Here is a 17,665-nt window from a genome sequence, read left to right as displayed (position 1 = left end):
CTGAATTTGATCTTTGGTGGCTAATGGAAGCTTTGGCAGACTGCCAAGAAAAAATTTGGGTCGCTTCAAGAAGAACACTGGATGGGCCAAAATAAAATTTAATCATTGCACAGGGAAATTTTTTGCTCAACAATTTCGAGAACTTTAAAATTACAATATTTTTTCGAACTTCAAAGAACATACAAAAATGAATCGTGAGTTCAGAGAAGGGTGTTCAAGAAATTCACTAAATAAATACTTCTTTTACATGAAAATTTCATTTGTTAGAGATTGCACGTCTGAATTATCTGCATGAAAATTGATGCGGATTTGTGCGAATTCACATTAAAAGCTGTTCTGGTCATAAATCCGTCATAATTGGTATTGATCTGACTGCAAAGGAAACAAAGCGTCAATATATGAAACAACTTCCCAATTATTGCCACAAAATCATCAAATGCTATACAAAAACAAAAAGCACATTTGATGTCAATTAGTCAGTATACGTCAGAAGCTTGCAAACATGGCTGAAGCGGAGTGAACAAATAAAGATTTCACCTCTTAGATTGTTCTTTGTTGGTTAAAAGAACATCTGTTCACATGTCACAACAAGTGAAGAAGGGCCATTATTAAGAATCTTAACCATTGTCAGCTTTTTCGAGCAGATATAATTTCTAACTTAACACATTGTCTTAGTGTTAGCAAATTTAGGTATTTTAGAAAAAACACCATAAATAATTTTAGTTAGGGGTTCTACATGATTAAGTTTGCCCAACTGCATAATTAACAAAGATTGCTTTACGAGCGGTCTAACTTAGGAATTTTAATTTTCACGCGGCTAAAACGACATACACATTTGAAAGCCCGAGAATCATATGCGCAAAAAAAAACGATTTTGTTGATGTTTCGTTTTCTATCTGGGCATTTTAGTTTGTAAATGGAAAAGCAGGAGAAACAAACGCAAATTTAGTCACGTTATATGCATCGCTCTGGGCAACTTCGAATATCTCGCATTTGTTCACGCTTTTCACAATTGCATGATTATGGTTTCGACAAAATAGAAACACGGTCATAAATAACCCAGTTTTTCTTAACTGAGTTCCACTTCCGTGGCGCTGTTCAAACCTACTTTTGAAGCCAGAAACGTAAGAACCACAAACTGGGTCGCTTACTCAATCTTCAATGAAAACTCATTAGCTCGCCTTTCCGTGGTTAAAAGCCTTTAAGTCAAAACGCCCCTGTATGTCTTGGCAAACACGCAGTTGTTTTGAGTTCACTTTGTGATACTATTCAGCGGTGTTGACACAGAAAACTGACAGGATTCCTTAACAAAAATTGTCTTAATTAGGCCGCCAAAAACAGAATTTAACCTGTCAAAAGACGTTAATTTTCAGGAATTCTTTTCTTGTTAAGATAGAAAAACAACTTTCCAATAGATCCAGCTGATTCAAACACAATCCTAAAAGCGATCTTTGAACATAAACGCGAAATCTTGCTTTTCGATCTCATAACTAATTCTCAAAATATCTGTGCTCAACTTTTACATCAAAACAGCAAATCTAAATCCGAAAATCAAATTTCGAAAAAGGACCTTGAATAAAGGCCACCATAGGAGCTATTGGAATGAAATTAACCCTCTCAAATGTTCTATAAAATTTGACAGTCCCTCAAAAGGGGGGATATATTTCTGTCACCTTTTCAGCATGTTTATTGAATTAAGTTCTTAGACCAATCCCCACACCCAATTTGTTCAGACACAATCTAATAGCACTTCAGGCTTGAAAATTCACATGGAGTGAATTAAAAAAGAGCCTGAGGGTGGAAAAAGTTCACAGTTTATGGGACTGCTTCCCACCTTTGTAGTTATACAAACAAAGGTTTTTGGGCCCATACGCAATTGGATTCATGTAGGAATAAATACAATTTGGTCTGTTGATTTTAGTTAAATATAGAAAGATAAAATGCCAACAAAAATTGGCATAAAAAAACCTAAGCCGAACTTTGTGAACAATTATCTTGCATACTTTTTCTACTCTCAAAAATTTTCACCTCGTCAGTTCCAACACCAAAGTATATGCCAGATATCTTGAAGTCCTCGGAAAATTCAATTTGATTCAAATAGTCCTCAAAAATTTGTCGTCAATAAGAAAATTATCTGCTTGGATTAAATATGCTGTTGTTGAAGTTCTCTTTGATCAGATTTGACAACAATACATCTAAATAAATGAAAGAGGCGAACTCTTCTTTTTAAAACAAATATTCAAACAAATACTTGAAAATAAAAATTAAAACTATTTTCGGTTTTGTGGCACAATTGTTCAATTGAGTTTTTGTTCATTCATAATCAAACCTATCGGTAGGCACTAAAGCATGGTTGAACAAACATGGACACAATAAAACCTCGAGGCAATAAACACTATTGAATCTTCTGCAACTTTTATCCAGTTCTATTCTCTTCTTCTTCAACTACCAATTCAACCCAAATGGAGTATTGATTTGTTTTCTTTAAATTAACCTAGAGCAGCACACCCACAATGTATACTATTCTGAAATGCATTAAAAACCTTAACAACTGCTTCACGCAAGCTTTTAAAACACGCACCATAACTGGGAATAAGGGTAAAGGGTGGTGTAGGGGGGAGGTCTTTGAGAGCGTGGAAGGAGTGGAGGAGGGTTTTGCTAGGCTTTGCTAGTAAAGATTTGAAAGATTTGAAAGTTAGGGTTAGTTACTCGACAAAGAAGTACTCTAGGTTCACTTTACGGTGCGCCATTTACGATTTATCAAAAAAGGAACAATATTGTTACCATTTTCATCTCAACAAAAACCGCGTCGATTGACGGAATAAAATAGAAAAAGGTCTAATTTCAAAAATGTCATTTTGCAACAATTAAAATTTCGCGCATGAAAAATTGTTTTCAACTGCAGATTTATTGTAGCTGACAGTCATTGAGTATATTAAATCTAGCGGAGAAGTACAAGATTAAGAAGAGGAAAACAAAAGACATGGTCTTTTCCTCCCCTCATAAGAAAAAGATGTAAAATATGGGAAAAATATATCCACCTTTTCCCAATTGTAACAAAATATCAATATTTCTCAGCAGACAAGAGTACTTAGTCAGCACTACAGGGCTAGAAGCAGCATGTATAATGCACTCGTATTAAATTATTCAAAATACATTTTAACTGGAGAGAAACAGAATATATCAGGCACACAAAATATTACAATTCATTTGTTTAAAAATTCATAAATATTTTACCATGCTAACAACAATGTTGTTTTTGTTTTTAAAAGCATAAGAGATTACATAATTTTGAGAACTTTTTTCAAATATTACCCAATCAGAATCAATTTTTGCGTACTAGACCACCTCATTAACTCAATGAATGGTCATTATAGAGACAAAAAGAGCATGAAAAATTTTTAACAAAAACTAAAGATAGCTTTTTGAATCAGACAACAAAACCCACAAAAGCATTCAAATCAGAATACTGTCCATCATAACGTCAAAATTTGAGCATGTAAAACGAACTTTGAAAGCACCTTCAGCACTCAACATTAAACTCTGACTGCATTTTTCAGTTCGGTCACAGAGGTATATGTACACTCGCATGACTCAGATTAATACGCAACGTTAATTGTTCAAATTGGCTGAGCAAACAAACCATAACTGATAGTTGGTTTCGTGTATTGACGGAACGTCCAACTAAGTACACACACAACTAACAACGGTCAAATAAAGACAAAAGACGTATCAATGTCGCCTCGTTACGAAAATGAAGATGATCCTATTTGACCTGAAATCTGAAGAGACTGATTTCATGAAATTGCCGTCAAATTATGTCTGATAGAACCACAAATTAGTTTGATATGATTGACGATCAAATACATGAAATGAATAGAAAGTTGACCTGAATTTGAACCAAAAACAGCGAGGGAACTCTAATAACAGCACAATTTCGGCCAGGCTTTGAAAATTTGAAGCGTTCATTAAAATGGATTTCAGGGTATCAAAGGATTGCAATGTTTTTTAGGTCAGTAACCTGAACAGTCGAGAAAATAGCAACGATAGAGTTTGTGAGCGCAAAGCTTTGATGCTTGTACAATAGAGATCAAAAAGACTTTTATCAACTAAAAAGGTTTGACACGAAACATCTATAACGTCATTTACTAATACCCTTGAATTAACATTAAAAATTTCATTCAAACCTTTGTACTGTTTGAATTTGTTCCTGCCATGCTATGGTGGAACAAATATATGCATTAAGCTCATTCAAGACTGATCATCGTATTTCGCGTACAGTTAATTAAAAACAAAAAGCAAATCAATTTTAGTCCTTTAGCTTATAACTTTAGAATTGATCAGTCCAAGATTTTAAACCGAATGTGCTGGTATCCTTTTCAGATCAGGTAACAAACCTCTTGCAACCAGTTCTTGCCGACGAAGCACCCGATATTGTTTCGCTTAGTGAAGTCAAATGACAATTTAGTTTTCCCTAAAACTAATTTAAATTTCATGGTGGAATTGTTGTGCCTCATTAAAAAAAGTTGACGAATCGGAATTTACATGCGCAAAAAAGTTTACGGGGGAGGTTAAATGGGGTGGGGATGAACCACCTTTCATGCCACAAATTTATGTTTCTCAAACCGTGAGGCTCTAAGAGAAACTTGACGCACTCCTCGCTTTACCTGTTTATCCCGTTCTAAAGGACCACAAGTCAAATGTAAAATCATGTGATGAAGATCAAGTGATGCTAACTTAAATAAATTGCACCACTTATCAAAACTCAAAGTCAACAACGAGCAAAATCGATAAAGGCACAGCCTTTAGCTGCCTTCTACCATATTGAAGGTTACAGAACAAAATACCCTATCCAAAATACCAAATTTATTCCCCTTAATCTGTTCATTCAATAATACGGTTACAAATTAGCAGTTGGCATTGCAATGATAATTTATTGGTGTTCCGCTTTTTCACCCCTATCATTTAACCCCGATTTATTCACCCCTGTATCATTTAACCCCTCGATCATTTCGCCCCGATTTTAATATTTGTAATAAAAAAATCATTATTAAATTAGCAACATAATCATTTGGCCATGCCTCGCGTGCCATGGCCATGCCTCAGCGGCCCGTGGAACTTCATATGAATCTATCACAACCGAACGTGGGATTAATTTATCCACTTAATTATGACAAAACATGCCTTTAATGTCGACTGCTAATTGGAGGATGAAATGATAGATGGGGGAAATGATAGAGTAAATGACAAAGGGGTTAAATGATGTGGTGTTAATATAAGCGGGGTTAAATGAATCGCGGTGAAAAGAAGTAGAACCATTTTATTATACTTAAGCCGATAATGATCTCACGTTCAGTTGTGAGTTTCATACCATTCTCACGCGCCGCTGGGGCATGGTCAAATAAACTATACTTACTTTTAAAACTTAGGTATTACGCTGTTTTACATTAAATTATTTCTCCTTGGGTATATTTTAGCGAATTGGGTATTTCGGCAGTGGGTATTTTGTCCTGTCGCTCATAGTGAAACCTGACAGAAACGTGACCACTGAAGTTTCCGATTCTCTTCAAAATTGCCTTTGCATCTCTTATGCCTCTCTGAAATCACTTGCTCAAACGCAGATTCTCTAAACTAGTATTAGAAAACCTGCTACTATATATACAAAAGCAACCTGACCGACCAAAAAGCTGAAGTACTTGCAGCTACAGATTTTAGAAAAGTGGTGCTTAAGACAACAGCACCGGCGAACACAAAGTCATTAAATGGTGAACCATCTCGTGAGAGAGCAATCAATAAATATGCATTTTAGAAGCTGAGCAAAGCTTAAACCAGGTTTAACCAAAGATACCAAAAATTGAATTTTCATACTCGTGGTCATTCAACGGGGAGATTTATAACCAGCGCTGTTAAATGTTTTCAACGACTTTCCGCAACGCTGCGCCTCAACTTAACATTCACATTTGCAGATGATTCCAAATTTATCCATCAATAACTCAATTGCAAACCTAGAGTCCACCGAGCAGACTTCAATATTCAATTGGAGTACTGATAACCGTATGAATTTTTATCAAGTCTGCTCAAATTTGCAAAAAATTCTTACCCTAAATGGGCCCTCTAAATGATTTCTCTAACGTCGAGTATCGATTACAGCAGAGCCGGCCTTTCGAATGTCATCGACCCAAAATGTCACTGTTTAGGTTGGCATCGTATAGAGCAACAAGACTAGAAAATCAGCTGCCTTTTCACAATGATCTGGTAAACGATGCCAACCTAAACGATACACCTTTCATTGAATAAAAAATATATTCGTAACACAAACCTTTTGCTCAAGTATTTGTCCTATGAAAACGAAAGAGTTGCTATGATTAAGTTTAGTGTCTATGAATAACTTAGTGTCTATGATACTATACGCTAAAAAACATTACACTTCGTTCAGACATCATTCATGAACAATGGTAGAGAATAAATTTCGGTTGCTTCGTTCTTTCAGAACGACCAACAACCTGAGGCAAAGGCCGCATCTTCGAAACAGATCGAATTTAGCAGCTTTGTCCGAATTATCGATATGATTTGAGCGTACAGTTATTATTATTATTGGTTTAAGCACCGTTAAAATCTCAACAATTCAGGAAAATTAAAAAGATTTGAGTTTTTGCCTGAACAAAATTTCAGATGGTATAAATTTTAATTTAAATGAGAGTTTATTCCACTCAACAGCGACAGCATGTGAGAACGAATGTCTTCCAGGAGTGAAACTTGGGAACAAGTAAATTGTAAAAATATTGGGACCTTGTAACCATCGTGTTTCGTTTAGCTTCGATAAATATAGTGGGAGTTTCCCAGGCTGATGTACAAAACAATGCGCATACAAGAGGGTTTTGAACACAATGCGTTGCCCAATTGGCAACCAGTGTAGCTGCTTCAGGCACGGAGAGGTTGTTGGTGTTGAAGGTGACAATCGAAAAATCAAACGCGCGGCAGAGTACATTATTTGACAAAGTTTTGCTGACAAAAAGTTTGGCAGACCATAATAAAACGAATTACAGTAGTCAACACGTGATAACACTAAAACTCTAGTTAAATCAATTAGGACAGATTTTTTAACTTGATCACGAATTGACCACCACACTTTACGGAGATAATAAAATGAATTCGAACAAACGAAGTTGACCTGTCGTTGCAGAGTAAGTTGACAATCAATTTAACAACCTAGAACTTTTACCTGTTCAGTGTAGTCACCATTTTCTGGCAGACGTAAAAGACCATGTTTAACAAATTTACATTTCCGAATAATCATATATCCACTCCTACCGCATTCAATTTCAATTTTGCATAGCTGAACCAACGTTGAATCGAGGTCACAACATCATCAAACATGCAATGACTGAGGTTCGAACCGAATACAAAATAAAGAACGGTATCATTTGCGAAGAAACAATAATTTATTCCAAGTTCTTTCAGCTTATCTTCTAAAAGCAGCATGTAAGAGGAAAACAGTAAACGACCAAGAACCGACCCTTGTGGCACACCCGTCTTAATTTCAACATCACCACAAAGAGACATCGATTTATGATAACTTGTTGCGAACGATGCGAAAGATAATTCTTAATAAACAGTAACACTACCGATTGCAAACCAATCCTTTTCGCTAATATCTCAAATAAAACTGAAGATCAATTATATCAAACACTGCGGACAAGTCTAACCCAATATAAATCACGGAGCGCGACTCGTCCAAATAACAAAGAAGATCATTAAAGACTTTAAGCAAAGCCGTTTCCATTGAATGCAAGCAACGAAAAGCACTCTGAAACTTGCTCAAGAGATAATTGGATTCCACATAGAATTTAATTTGCTCAAAAACAACTCTTTTAATAACTTTTGACAGGAATCTTAGATTTGTCAATGGGCGATAACTCGACAAAAACTCGGAATCAAGGATAGAATTCTTTATCAGCGGCCCCACGACTCCTTGTTTGAATTGATTCGGAAGTATCTTGTCTGGGTAGTTAAATTAATTAACGCAATGAAGTAGTCCGGAGAATTCGTCAAAACGATTTTACATAGCCTCTTTGGTATTACATCACTCAGTGCCGTACTGTTCGAAATTTTTGGTAGAAGTAATTGCAAATTGCTCAGTAAGAAAATTGTCCAGGGTTGTTGACGCTCTTAACAGTATCCAAGACAAATTTGTCACGATGTTGGCATCGAGCCTCATCGGGAGTCGCTCGAAGTTGAGATGAGACCTTCTCGAGTAACCGCCACTGTTAATGATGACCCTAGACATGACATGAAAACCACAGGTCTAGGGAAGAAATACCTCGACAGAACAATCTATTAAGATTTTCAGCCCCTTGGCAAAGACTTGTCCCTAGAAGGTTGAGAGATCATACAGGTATCACAACTCTACTAAAAAAGAAAAACAGGAACCATGAGTGATCGACGTAGAGTATAGCAATTTCAACGCGCTAGTGTTTGCCGGAATTGGCAGCGCGGCACCTAGAGCTACAAAAGCTCTCAAAAAGATCAGCAAAAGCGCCGGTAATCAACTGTACGTCGATCACTCGTTGTTCGTATTTTTCTTTTTAGTAGACTTGTGATACCTGTATGATCTCTCAACCTTTTCCGGACAATTCGTTTCCAGGGGGCTGAAAATCTTAATAGATTGTTCTGTCGAAGAATTTCTCCCCTAGACCTGTGGTTTTGATGTCATGTCTAGGATCATCATTAACAGTGGCTGTTGCTCGCGAAGGTCTCCTCTCAACTTCGAGCGACTGCCGATGAGGCTCGATTTTAGCATCGTGACAAATTTGTCAAGGATACTGCCAAGAGCGTCACCAATATGATTTCGTGGGTTTATGACGCAAATGTGCATCATTTACATGGTACATTTTTAAAATTTCCATCCGTTTCTAGTATAAGCCTTCTCTAAGACCTTGCTTGGTAATACCATTTAACTGAATAAAATTTCAAAAACAAAGGAGCATTTAGCCTTTTGGATTAACTGTTTTCAGAAGCTAGTGTGGAACTTGTTTCTCAGATTGATAGTTTTTCGAAAAACAATTATCTTTCAGAAACTTTCTTCTGATTTGTCTTCCTCTATTTCTCGCTACATGGCTGATTTCACTCAGGCAATCTGACAACTGAATTGACCATGGATGCCAAGCAAAAACCGATAAGCAGTTGAATATTCAAACCTCCCAAGTGCACGGGTAAAAAATTAGTTCTCTCTCTCTCTCTCGCTCTCTTTCTCTTTGGGGATCAGATGATTTCCAGAAATGGATGGCAATAGTTTTTCAGACATGTTAGACTCTACTTTGCCAAGAACAGATAGGTTTATGGTGTGGTTCGACAAAAAAACAACAACATAATTTGAACACTTGGTTAAAAACAAATCTGCATTCCGTGCGGATGGTTTTGCAAGACTTGTCAGCTTTAGTATTATTCGCAGATACTGCGCTCCGCATTGCTCAAAATAAACAGCCAGCTTCCTCTGAGCCAAAAACAAGCCTAAAGAACGTGTGCCTTCTGCGTTAAACCTCAAGAACCTGAAAAATTTCATTCTTTCTTTCAGAAGTGGTTTTGTAAGGAGCTGGCATTTTGGAGCGTGTTCACGGGGTATACTACAAACAAAGCGCCATGTTTATTACGATTATCAAACAATGCAAACAGATGAGGGGGCATAACAGCAAGAACGTCGCCTAAAGAGGCCTGCTTTTTGCGATCAACCTTAGTGTCGTCAAATAGTTCGTTACCTCTTACTTTCAGATGTGGTTTTGTAATGAGCTGCCATTGCTGAGCGTTTACGAGGTATCCAAACGAGAGACCAAGTCGATTAAGATTATTAAGCATTGCAGACAGGGATGAGGTAGCATAACATTAAGAACGGAGCATAAAACACGTAAGCCTTCTCCGTTCAACCATAGTGTCATGAAAGTTCTTTCGCTCTTTCTTTCAGAGGTGATTTTGTAATGAGTTGGTAGAATGAAGCGTTTACGAGGTATACAAAGAAAAGATCATGATCATTAAGATTATCAAACAGCGCAGATAGCGATGAGAGGGAGCCTGGGACATTACAGTATACCAAATTTGCATAACTTTTGAAAACGACAATATTTATAGCAAGGTGCTAATTCCATGCACTTCCATTGCCTACAAATCACCCTGAGTACTTCCATTCGCTCGACTTTTTTTCTATAAATGTACAAGATGCTGGGTAGTGCAAAAAGATTTATGAATTGAGTTGAAAATGAAGGGGTAAGATATGCGGATGCTCTCAAGAGCTAACTTTCTATTTAGGTTGCTGAATGAATTTTTTGCATTGATTATTGCAAAGTACAACTTCTGTTTTTTTGTTGCCTGAAACTTAATTGTGTCATCTGAATTCATGATTGGCATGTTTGACTCCTCGCGCAAAGCTGTGTACTTCTGTTCAGGGGCAGTAGAATAACGGAGTGCGTCGACGAGCTTTCAATAACATGTTTTTGCAATATCTTCCGTAGCAAATTTGCATGCGAGCCTGGCGGCGTTTTCGAGTCGATGGATGCTTTCCCAAAAATTGTCTACAATAATCGACATCAAAACCGGAAGGTCAGTGACCTCCGTGCGTTCGAAAAGCTGCTCGTTTGATGGCTTGATTGTTCATTTCATCAATCAATTTGTGTTCACATAATATTCCCCCTTTCGATTTACCTGACAGAAGCTAACGACAATCGAAATTTTACCTTTCGCTATCAGATTGTTGAATTGACAAAGCTCTGAGTCAATCTTTTACTTTCCGAAATCGACGGATCGTGAATTTATAACCTTTATTTCTCATAGATCTCCGAAAACTTGCAGTTCGATGAAAGGTCGATTCGACGTTTCTTATTCGAGCTGTCAATTTTCTTACTTGGTCTAGCTAAGATGAGATGCGGAAAAATCATGGGAGCCAAGAGAACAAATTCTGAAGACTTTGTTTTCGGCTGCAGGTAACAGCGTATCGCAAAAGCACTGGGTGGAACGTCCTGTGTTTCGTTGTACGTCGGAGCTTTCGCGTTCGGCAAGGATTGCTCTGTTCACATGAACGGTGGGTTCGTTTCTGTACGTACAATTTGCACATACTAACTCATTGTTCCAGTCTTCAGAACTGACATGCCCACTGCACGGAACATGTTGGCAACTGGTGCATACATTTGAAAATACAATCTGTTGAGCTCAAACATTTAAACACAACCTAGTAACGCCGCAGCCTCCTTTCTACTACAATGTTTCCAATAGCTGATTCGAATGCAATTAGCAATGAGCGCGCGCCAAGGCGGCAGAATATAGAGTTACGCAAGAGTACAACTCAATATTGAAATACCGATTTGCAATACTGCTCGCATATCATCAGAAAAAGTAATCGAATGATGTGACTTTCTAAGTGTCAAAAGCTGGGTAAGTAATCGAAGTGTAAAAATAATATTTCTGCGCAATTATATTGCAAAAAACCATTGCTATAATAAAACTCGGTTTTCCTAGACAGTTTTCGTCGCTATTTAGATCACGTAAAAATTTATCCATATGATCCCGCATACACAGTCTCATAAAAGAGCTCAAATTTAATGCATATTGAAAAATATTGTAGTTATGACCTAAATAATAACAAAAAAACTGCAGTTGAAAACGGGCTCACCTGTTACCAGCCGGACGTATTGCAAGGACGAATCAAATCTTGTCATCGTTTAATTTTTCACTGGTTGAAGGAGTATGAAGAATTGAATCTTGGTTACATCATAATAAATTTTGTGCAATTTGAAGTAGAGTACAAATCTGAAAGAAAAAAAACTTTATGAACCATCTTTATGAAATACTTTATTTACATACCAAATAGGATGACAATAAGTGCAAATAAGAAAATTTGATTGTTGATTATAACAAACAAACATTTGTTTGTCAGAGAGGCAGTCAGTCTTCTTTGAACTTCAAAGGGTCAACGATTAGTGCCCAGTAGGATAACATTTTAAAATACTACTTTAATTGTTCAGTGACAGAAGTTCAAATGCAGTTCATACAAATCAGCTGAAAATATTAGCTCGAATCATAGTCAAATAAACGTGCAGATGGAGTCCTAAATGAATGCGTCCTAAATACTGAATTTGAATGGTCGGAATTCTCATTTCAGGCATTCAATGGCATCCACAATAGACCCAGGCATCAACTGGGGCATGAAAGTTTGTTTAGCGTTGTCAAAAATGTGATCTGCCTTTGATCGTTGTTCTTTCCCATTATAGGGCCCTGGTTGTACAAGGTTCAAGTTCTTCCCAGCTCTTTCTCTATATAAAGGGTTTTGTATTTTCCAAATTAAACAAAAAGACAAATGATACAATAAAAAGCAGAGAAGCGACAACAAACATGAAATACTTACAAAACGGCTCAAGTATACATGTTAAACTGAGATCTCACATTCTTCAATAGCTACTCTTAGACGCGTCAAACTTTTTGACCATAGCGTCATAGCACCTCGGATGCGCAGTTTGAAGCACTTACGAGCGAGATTGTTTTGTTCTCAGATGTCATAATAGCCGCATAGCAGTATTGTTTGTAGAGTGCTTCAAAGCTAATTGTTTCAGCACCCTCCAAATTGAAGGTCCAGCGACACCACAGAGCGAAGTCAAGATCACAGAATAGTAATAAAAAAGGCTAGGATCCATCTAACGGACGGAACAGTGGGCTACCTCTATAGTGGTTTCAATGGCAGAAATAAAGACTCAATTCCAAAAAAGGAGTGACAAAAAATTAAATATCGAAAGCATTATCGAATGTCCATTTCAACCGTACTGCTTTAGTGATGTCAATGTTGTACTAGAACTTTGTAGCCTAATTGTTGTGATAAACTTATTAAAGTCTCCAAGTGCACCCGGGAGGCTATTTAATTGTTTCAGCCATTGATTGTTGTTATTTACTGTGGTATCAGAGGCCGGACTTTTTTGGGTAGCCCCAGTTACCGGGGATTTCAGATTCCGGCGGACGATATTATACGAGAATTATCTACGATTTCATATTTGGTATCAATCATTTGGCGATAGAGTTCTCCGCATCCGCTTGATTGTTTCCCTACATTTTTGGTCATCCTATATATTTTCCTTAGTCAAACATTTGGTGTGACAGTTCTCCACATTTGCTTGACTAATTAGTTTAGGCCCCTAGCGGCCACTTCCCTTAGTTCCCCTTTTATCCCAAGTTACAATGGTGCCCACATCACTGCCGCCACCGCCAGAATCTCTCTGCAATATTTGTAACGACCCTCGCAATGTACAAGTGTGTGCATTTTGTGTCAAATTTGAGAAGATAAATGTTCACTTTGGTTGTTCGGGAATTTCAAGTACCGCAAATATCAAAGGATTGATCTACTGGTCCTGTGCTAATTGTACTCCTAGCTTTACTGCAGAACTATCTGCGCTGGACAGAATTACGGCCGTTGAGGAAAAACTCGCTTGTGTTAATTTTTTGATCCGCGAGGTGATCACAATGCTACACAATGAGATAGCGTTGATAAAGAAAAACCGGAATTTCCTTTTCCAAAAGCTGCAAAATGTGGACCCGGCAGGATTCGAAACGACAGCTCGTCCAGTTATCACAGTGCGACAGTAAACAAAAAGAGAAAGGCGAAGACTTTTTAATTTGAAACTGTACAGAGAAAAGTAAGATCACCCAAGGTGGTAAAAACGGGAACGAACACCAATCCATCAGTCATCAAGGTTGTCAAAAAGCCACCGAAGCGTTCTCATTTACATAAAAGTCGACCGAGTCAGAACAAACCGGAAATGGAGGAGTTCTATGTAGAAAAGAACTTCGAATTACTTCAAATTCCGAAGTCGGAAGCTCAACTGAAAGCCTTCCATTAAGTATTTAAGTTTGATGAAAAGAAAGTTGGGTTACCTGATTTCTGGCCTGAAAACTTTACGGTGTCAACATTTTACCTGAATGAAGCCGCCCGTTAAAGAAGAGGATCAAAAGTGACTACTAGCCAGTCATCTATTAAAACAAAGATCAACGAAACAAGGATCTACAGAAATAAACATTTGTCTACATAATGCACACTCTGTCAGGAAGAAAACGAAAGATGGAAATACCCTCTTGAAAGTAAACAAAATTAATTTGGGAGTATTTATAGAATCGTGGATTACGAACACCTCAGATGACGGTTTTATTTTAAAGCAGTGTTGTCCCCCGGCGTTTTTTTTCTATAGTGCACCAAGGGTGAATAAAAGAGGAGGCCAAATTTTCTTCTTTTATAGATATGATCTCCATTTCCAGAATCGCGAAAACTTTACCTCTGAATTTTTTGAATGCTGTTATGCTTATTTAGCTGTTTGGGCTACCAATTATTTTGTAACCGCATTTTATCGACCACATGGGTTAAATGTTAAATCTTTTGTTAAATCACTTTGTTATTTTGTTTTTGAAGAGAACAGGCTACAATTCGAAAAGATTGTTCTCCTGGTTGATTTTAACATTTCATTGTATGTAAATAATGATGCTTCAAAAAATTGGAACTCATTTTTTGAAGACTTCGGCCTGACTCAGTACGTCTCCGAGAAAACGCATAGAAGTGGTAAAAATCTTTACTATGTTATTGCGTCAAACAATATTTCAATTAATGTTAAATCGAATAGCTTAATTACTTCTTCGGACCATTCGATTATTTGCTTTTTGCTCAGCGGTATAAAACAACGCAAATGTTAACAGCATTTGATGTACAGAAATTGGAAGAAATTAGACTCTGACGGTTTTTTATTAATTTAATAAAGTCGTGCTTAAAAATTGATGTTGCCTCAAGTATTGATGAATTATGGGATATGTATCTAAGGTTTAACACTCACAATAAAAAACATTTACTAAACATCAATTCCCATTCTTTGACGACGAGCTTTTGAGATCGAAACGAAAAAACAGAAAAGTAGAGCGTAAATACAGAAAGTCGAAAACATCTGTACTGAAATCTGAATATGAAAATGTTAACCATATGTATTTTGAAAAATTCATAGAGAAGCATAGATTATACATTGAGAATGCGTTGATAAAAAATTGTAGTCGTAATAAGTTTGCCATTATAAGACTGCTTCTTGGTCAAGATGTAGAACAGCTCCCAAAATTTAAAACCAAAAATCAGCTTGCAAACAACTTCAACGAGTTTTTTTTATCTAAATTGGAAAAAATTATTGCATCAATTCCCACTGCGATAGGTCCTGAAATTCTGAAAACTGAAGTTAACTCATTGAATTCTTTCACAGAGTTGTTGATAGAGAATCGACTTCTGCGTCGTCAAACAGTACATCTCCACTGAACATCATTCGGACACATCTTGTAACGTCATTTCCAGATTATTATTTTCTCGAACTCCTGAAACTTTTAATCTTCCGCTGAAGGCGTGATGTATCCCCCGGTCCTTTAAAATGGCCATTGTTAAGCCCCACTTGAAGACATAAAATTCTGACAATTAAGATTTTTCAAACTAACAACCTATCTCAAACCTAAGTTACATTTAAAAACTATTAGAACGGGCGGCTTTCATGCAAATACGTGAACAGCTCGAATATAATAGTCTCTTTAGCAAATACCTACAGGAAGTTTTTTTCCACAGAAACAGCGCTGGTTAAGGTGACAAATTATTTGCTCCTCAATTTAAGTAGGACAAAAAGCACTTTTTATATTTGACTTGATCTATCCGCTGCCTTTGATACTCTCGATCATGAATTCCTTTTTTCAGTTCTTGAAACAAGTTTGGGTTTCAAAAAAAAACTGCTTAATTTTTCAAATAGTTATCTGAGTAGTAGATCTCAAAAAGAGTTGATTGATGGTGAATATTCGGGGCCAAGAACTATAAAAACGGCTGTTCCTCAAGGATCTGTTCTAGCTCCCGTTCTTTTTTCATGCAATATTGTTGCTCTGGAAGTTCTGTTTGAACGTCTTGATGTCAATTATCGTTTTTATGCCAATGATACTGTTATATATTTTGTTTACCAAGCTTTGATAAATCAGGGGGCTTTTGATTTGATACTTACGACTCTGCAAAAGTGGTTCATTGGTGCTAAGCTCTAATTAAATTCGAATAAAACTAAATACATGTTTATAAGTAGAAAAAATAGTTTAGATAGCGATATTGAACTTCCAACAAAGGCCAATTTTTCTAACAATATTACTTTGTTGGGCTTCAACTTAGATTCCAGACATTCATATTCGAAACATGTTAGTTCTGTGTGACGTAGATGTTATTATTTTCTGCGAACAATTTACTCTATAAGAGATACAGTCGACAGAAAAGCGTTGATTGCGAGAGTTCGATTAATGGTTTTTTCGCGACTTGATTACTGCAACTCAATCTACTATGGACTACCTGTCTATATTATACAGAAACTACAGCGTAAAACGAACTCAGCATGTAATCTCATTTTTTAGGCTATCACCTGGTTCAACAAAAGCTATATCAAAGAGCTTCATTGGCTAACCATGAAACAACGTATCCTCTACAAAATTCTACTTTTTGGTCACCGTTTAGTTCACCATCCGTAGAAAATTCCGATGTATCTTGGCGTATTACTTTTCTGAAATGATAAGGTGACTAGATGCCAATATGCGTACAATTTGAAGGCTCCTAGTGTCAAAACTGCATTTGGGGGAAAATCATTCAGTTTTGCTGTTCTTTTCGAATGGACTAAGTTGCCTCTTGAAATAAAATTAATACCCTATGAATTTAATTATCGCAAAAAACAGAAAAGTTTTTTCATTTAATATTTGCTTTTCAAAGCAGTTTTGAGTTAGTAAATGGCGCGTAAACCTATAATAAAAATAATAATAATAATAATAATAATAATAATAATAATAATAATAATAATAGTATGAATGGTTATTTAAGCTGATGGACTCAACATTTCGCAGGAAAACAAAAGATCGCATGAAAATAGCTACGTGAGTTTCCAACCCAAATTCTAACTTGATTCAACTGAGATCAGTCTTGGAAAGATCTCCCATTAATTAAGACCGAAACCAAAAAATACCAGAAGACCTGAAAACCAGTCTTGAATAGGATAAGGTGAGCTTCGAAAAAGACCTGTTTCACTGTGACGTCTTCTCGAAGAACAAAACAGTTTACTTTTTCACATTTTTTTAGAACACACAAGCTACTGACGGCTTGATTAAAGCAAAACTTTTCAATACCTACTTCTACTCTATTTTCTCTAAATAGTGCTTGTAAGAGAAACATCAGCGAACGGAACTTGCAACGACTGCAGGAAGATCATTTTCTGAGCATGATAACAAACATGTACTTAAGCAATTATACGGGATTTAGGCTTGGGGTGAAAGCGGATTAGGCAACCTGTGACCAATGTTCTCTTCAATTGACTGAGACATGTTTTCAACACTATTGCAAACAAACATGTGTTTCTAGTTGATTGGAAAACAGTAGAGGTTGTCTCCATCTACAAAAAGTGTAGAAAACAAGACATATCCAACTATAGAGGAAATAAGCTTTATCTCATGTACCTACGAGCTTCATGGAAATCTACTGTTCAAGAGGTTGTATGCTGACTTAAAAAAAGTGAACGACGAAAGAGACTCGGCTTTTTTAAATGTCAATCTGAATGAGAACAATGACAATAAGACCTACGTTCATTGCTAATTGAACACCAACTGACACAGA

The 17,665-nt window shown here is 36.6% G+C and overlaps 2 protein-coding genes across 11 annotated transcripts in view; one reads left to right on the top strand and one right to left on the bottom strand.

Moving 5' to 3' along the window:
* The window catches only part of LOC142348158 (neuronal cell adhesion molecule-like), a 150,218-nt gene extending 138,402 nt beyond the window's left edge, over nt 1-11,816 (bottom strand). For 9 of the 10 annotated variants that reach the window (XM_075399377.1, XM_075399372.1, XM_075399376.1 and 6 more), the window contains exon 1: nt 11,657-11,815. In XM_075399377.1, coding sequence (XP_075255492.1) covers nt 11,657-11,702 — 46 coding nt within the window. In that variant the 5' untranslated portion in view covers nt 11,703-11,815. Of the gene's footprint in view, nt 1-11,656 lie in introns of all 10 variants that reach the window. The other variant, XM_075399381.1, reaches the window with a different exon arrangement.
* LOC142348160 (uncharacterized) overlaps nt 1-17,665 on the top strand; it is a 586,343-nt gene that overhangs the window by 466,957 nt on the left and 101,721 nt on the right. The gene's annotated exons all lie outside the window — the stretch shown is intronic.

Source organism: Convolutriloba macropyga, chromosome 10 (assembly GCF_964194025.1).
Source record: "Convolutriloba macropyga chromosome 10, txConMacr16.3, whole genome shotgun sequence".
Lineage (NCBI taxonomy): Eukaryota > Metazoa > Xenacoelomorpha > Acoela > Convolutidae > Convolutriloba > Convolutriloba macropyga.
The sequence above is the reverse complement of the archived record's forward strand: the minus strand, read 5'-3'. Positions and strand labels throughout refer to the sequence as shown.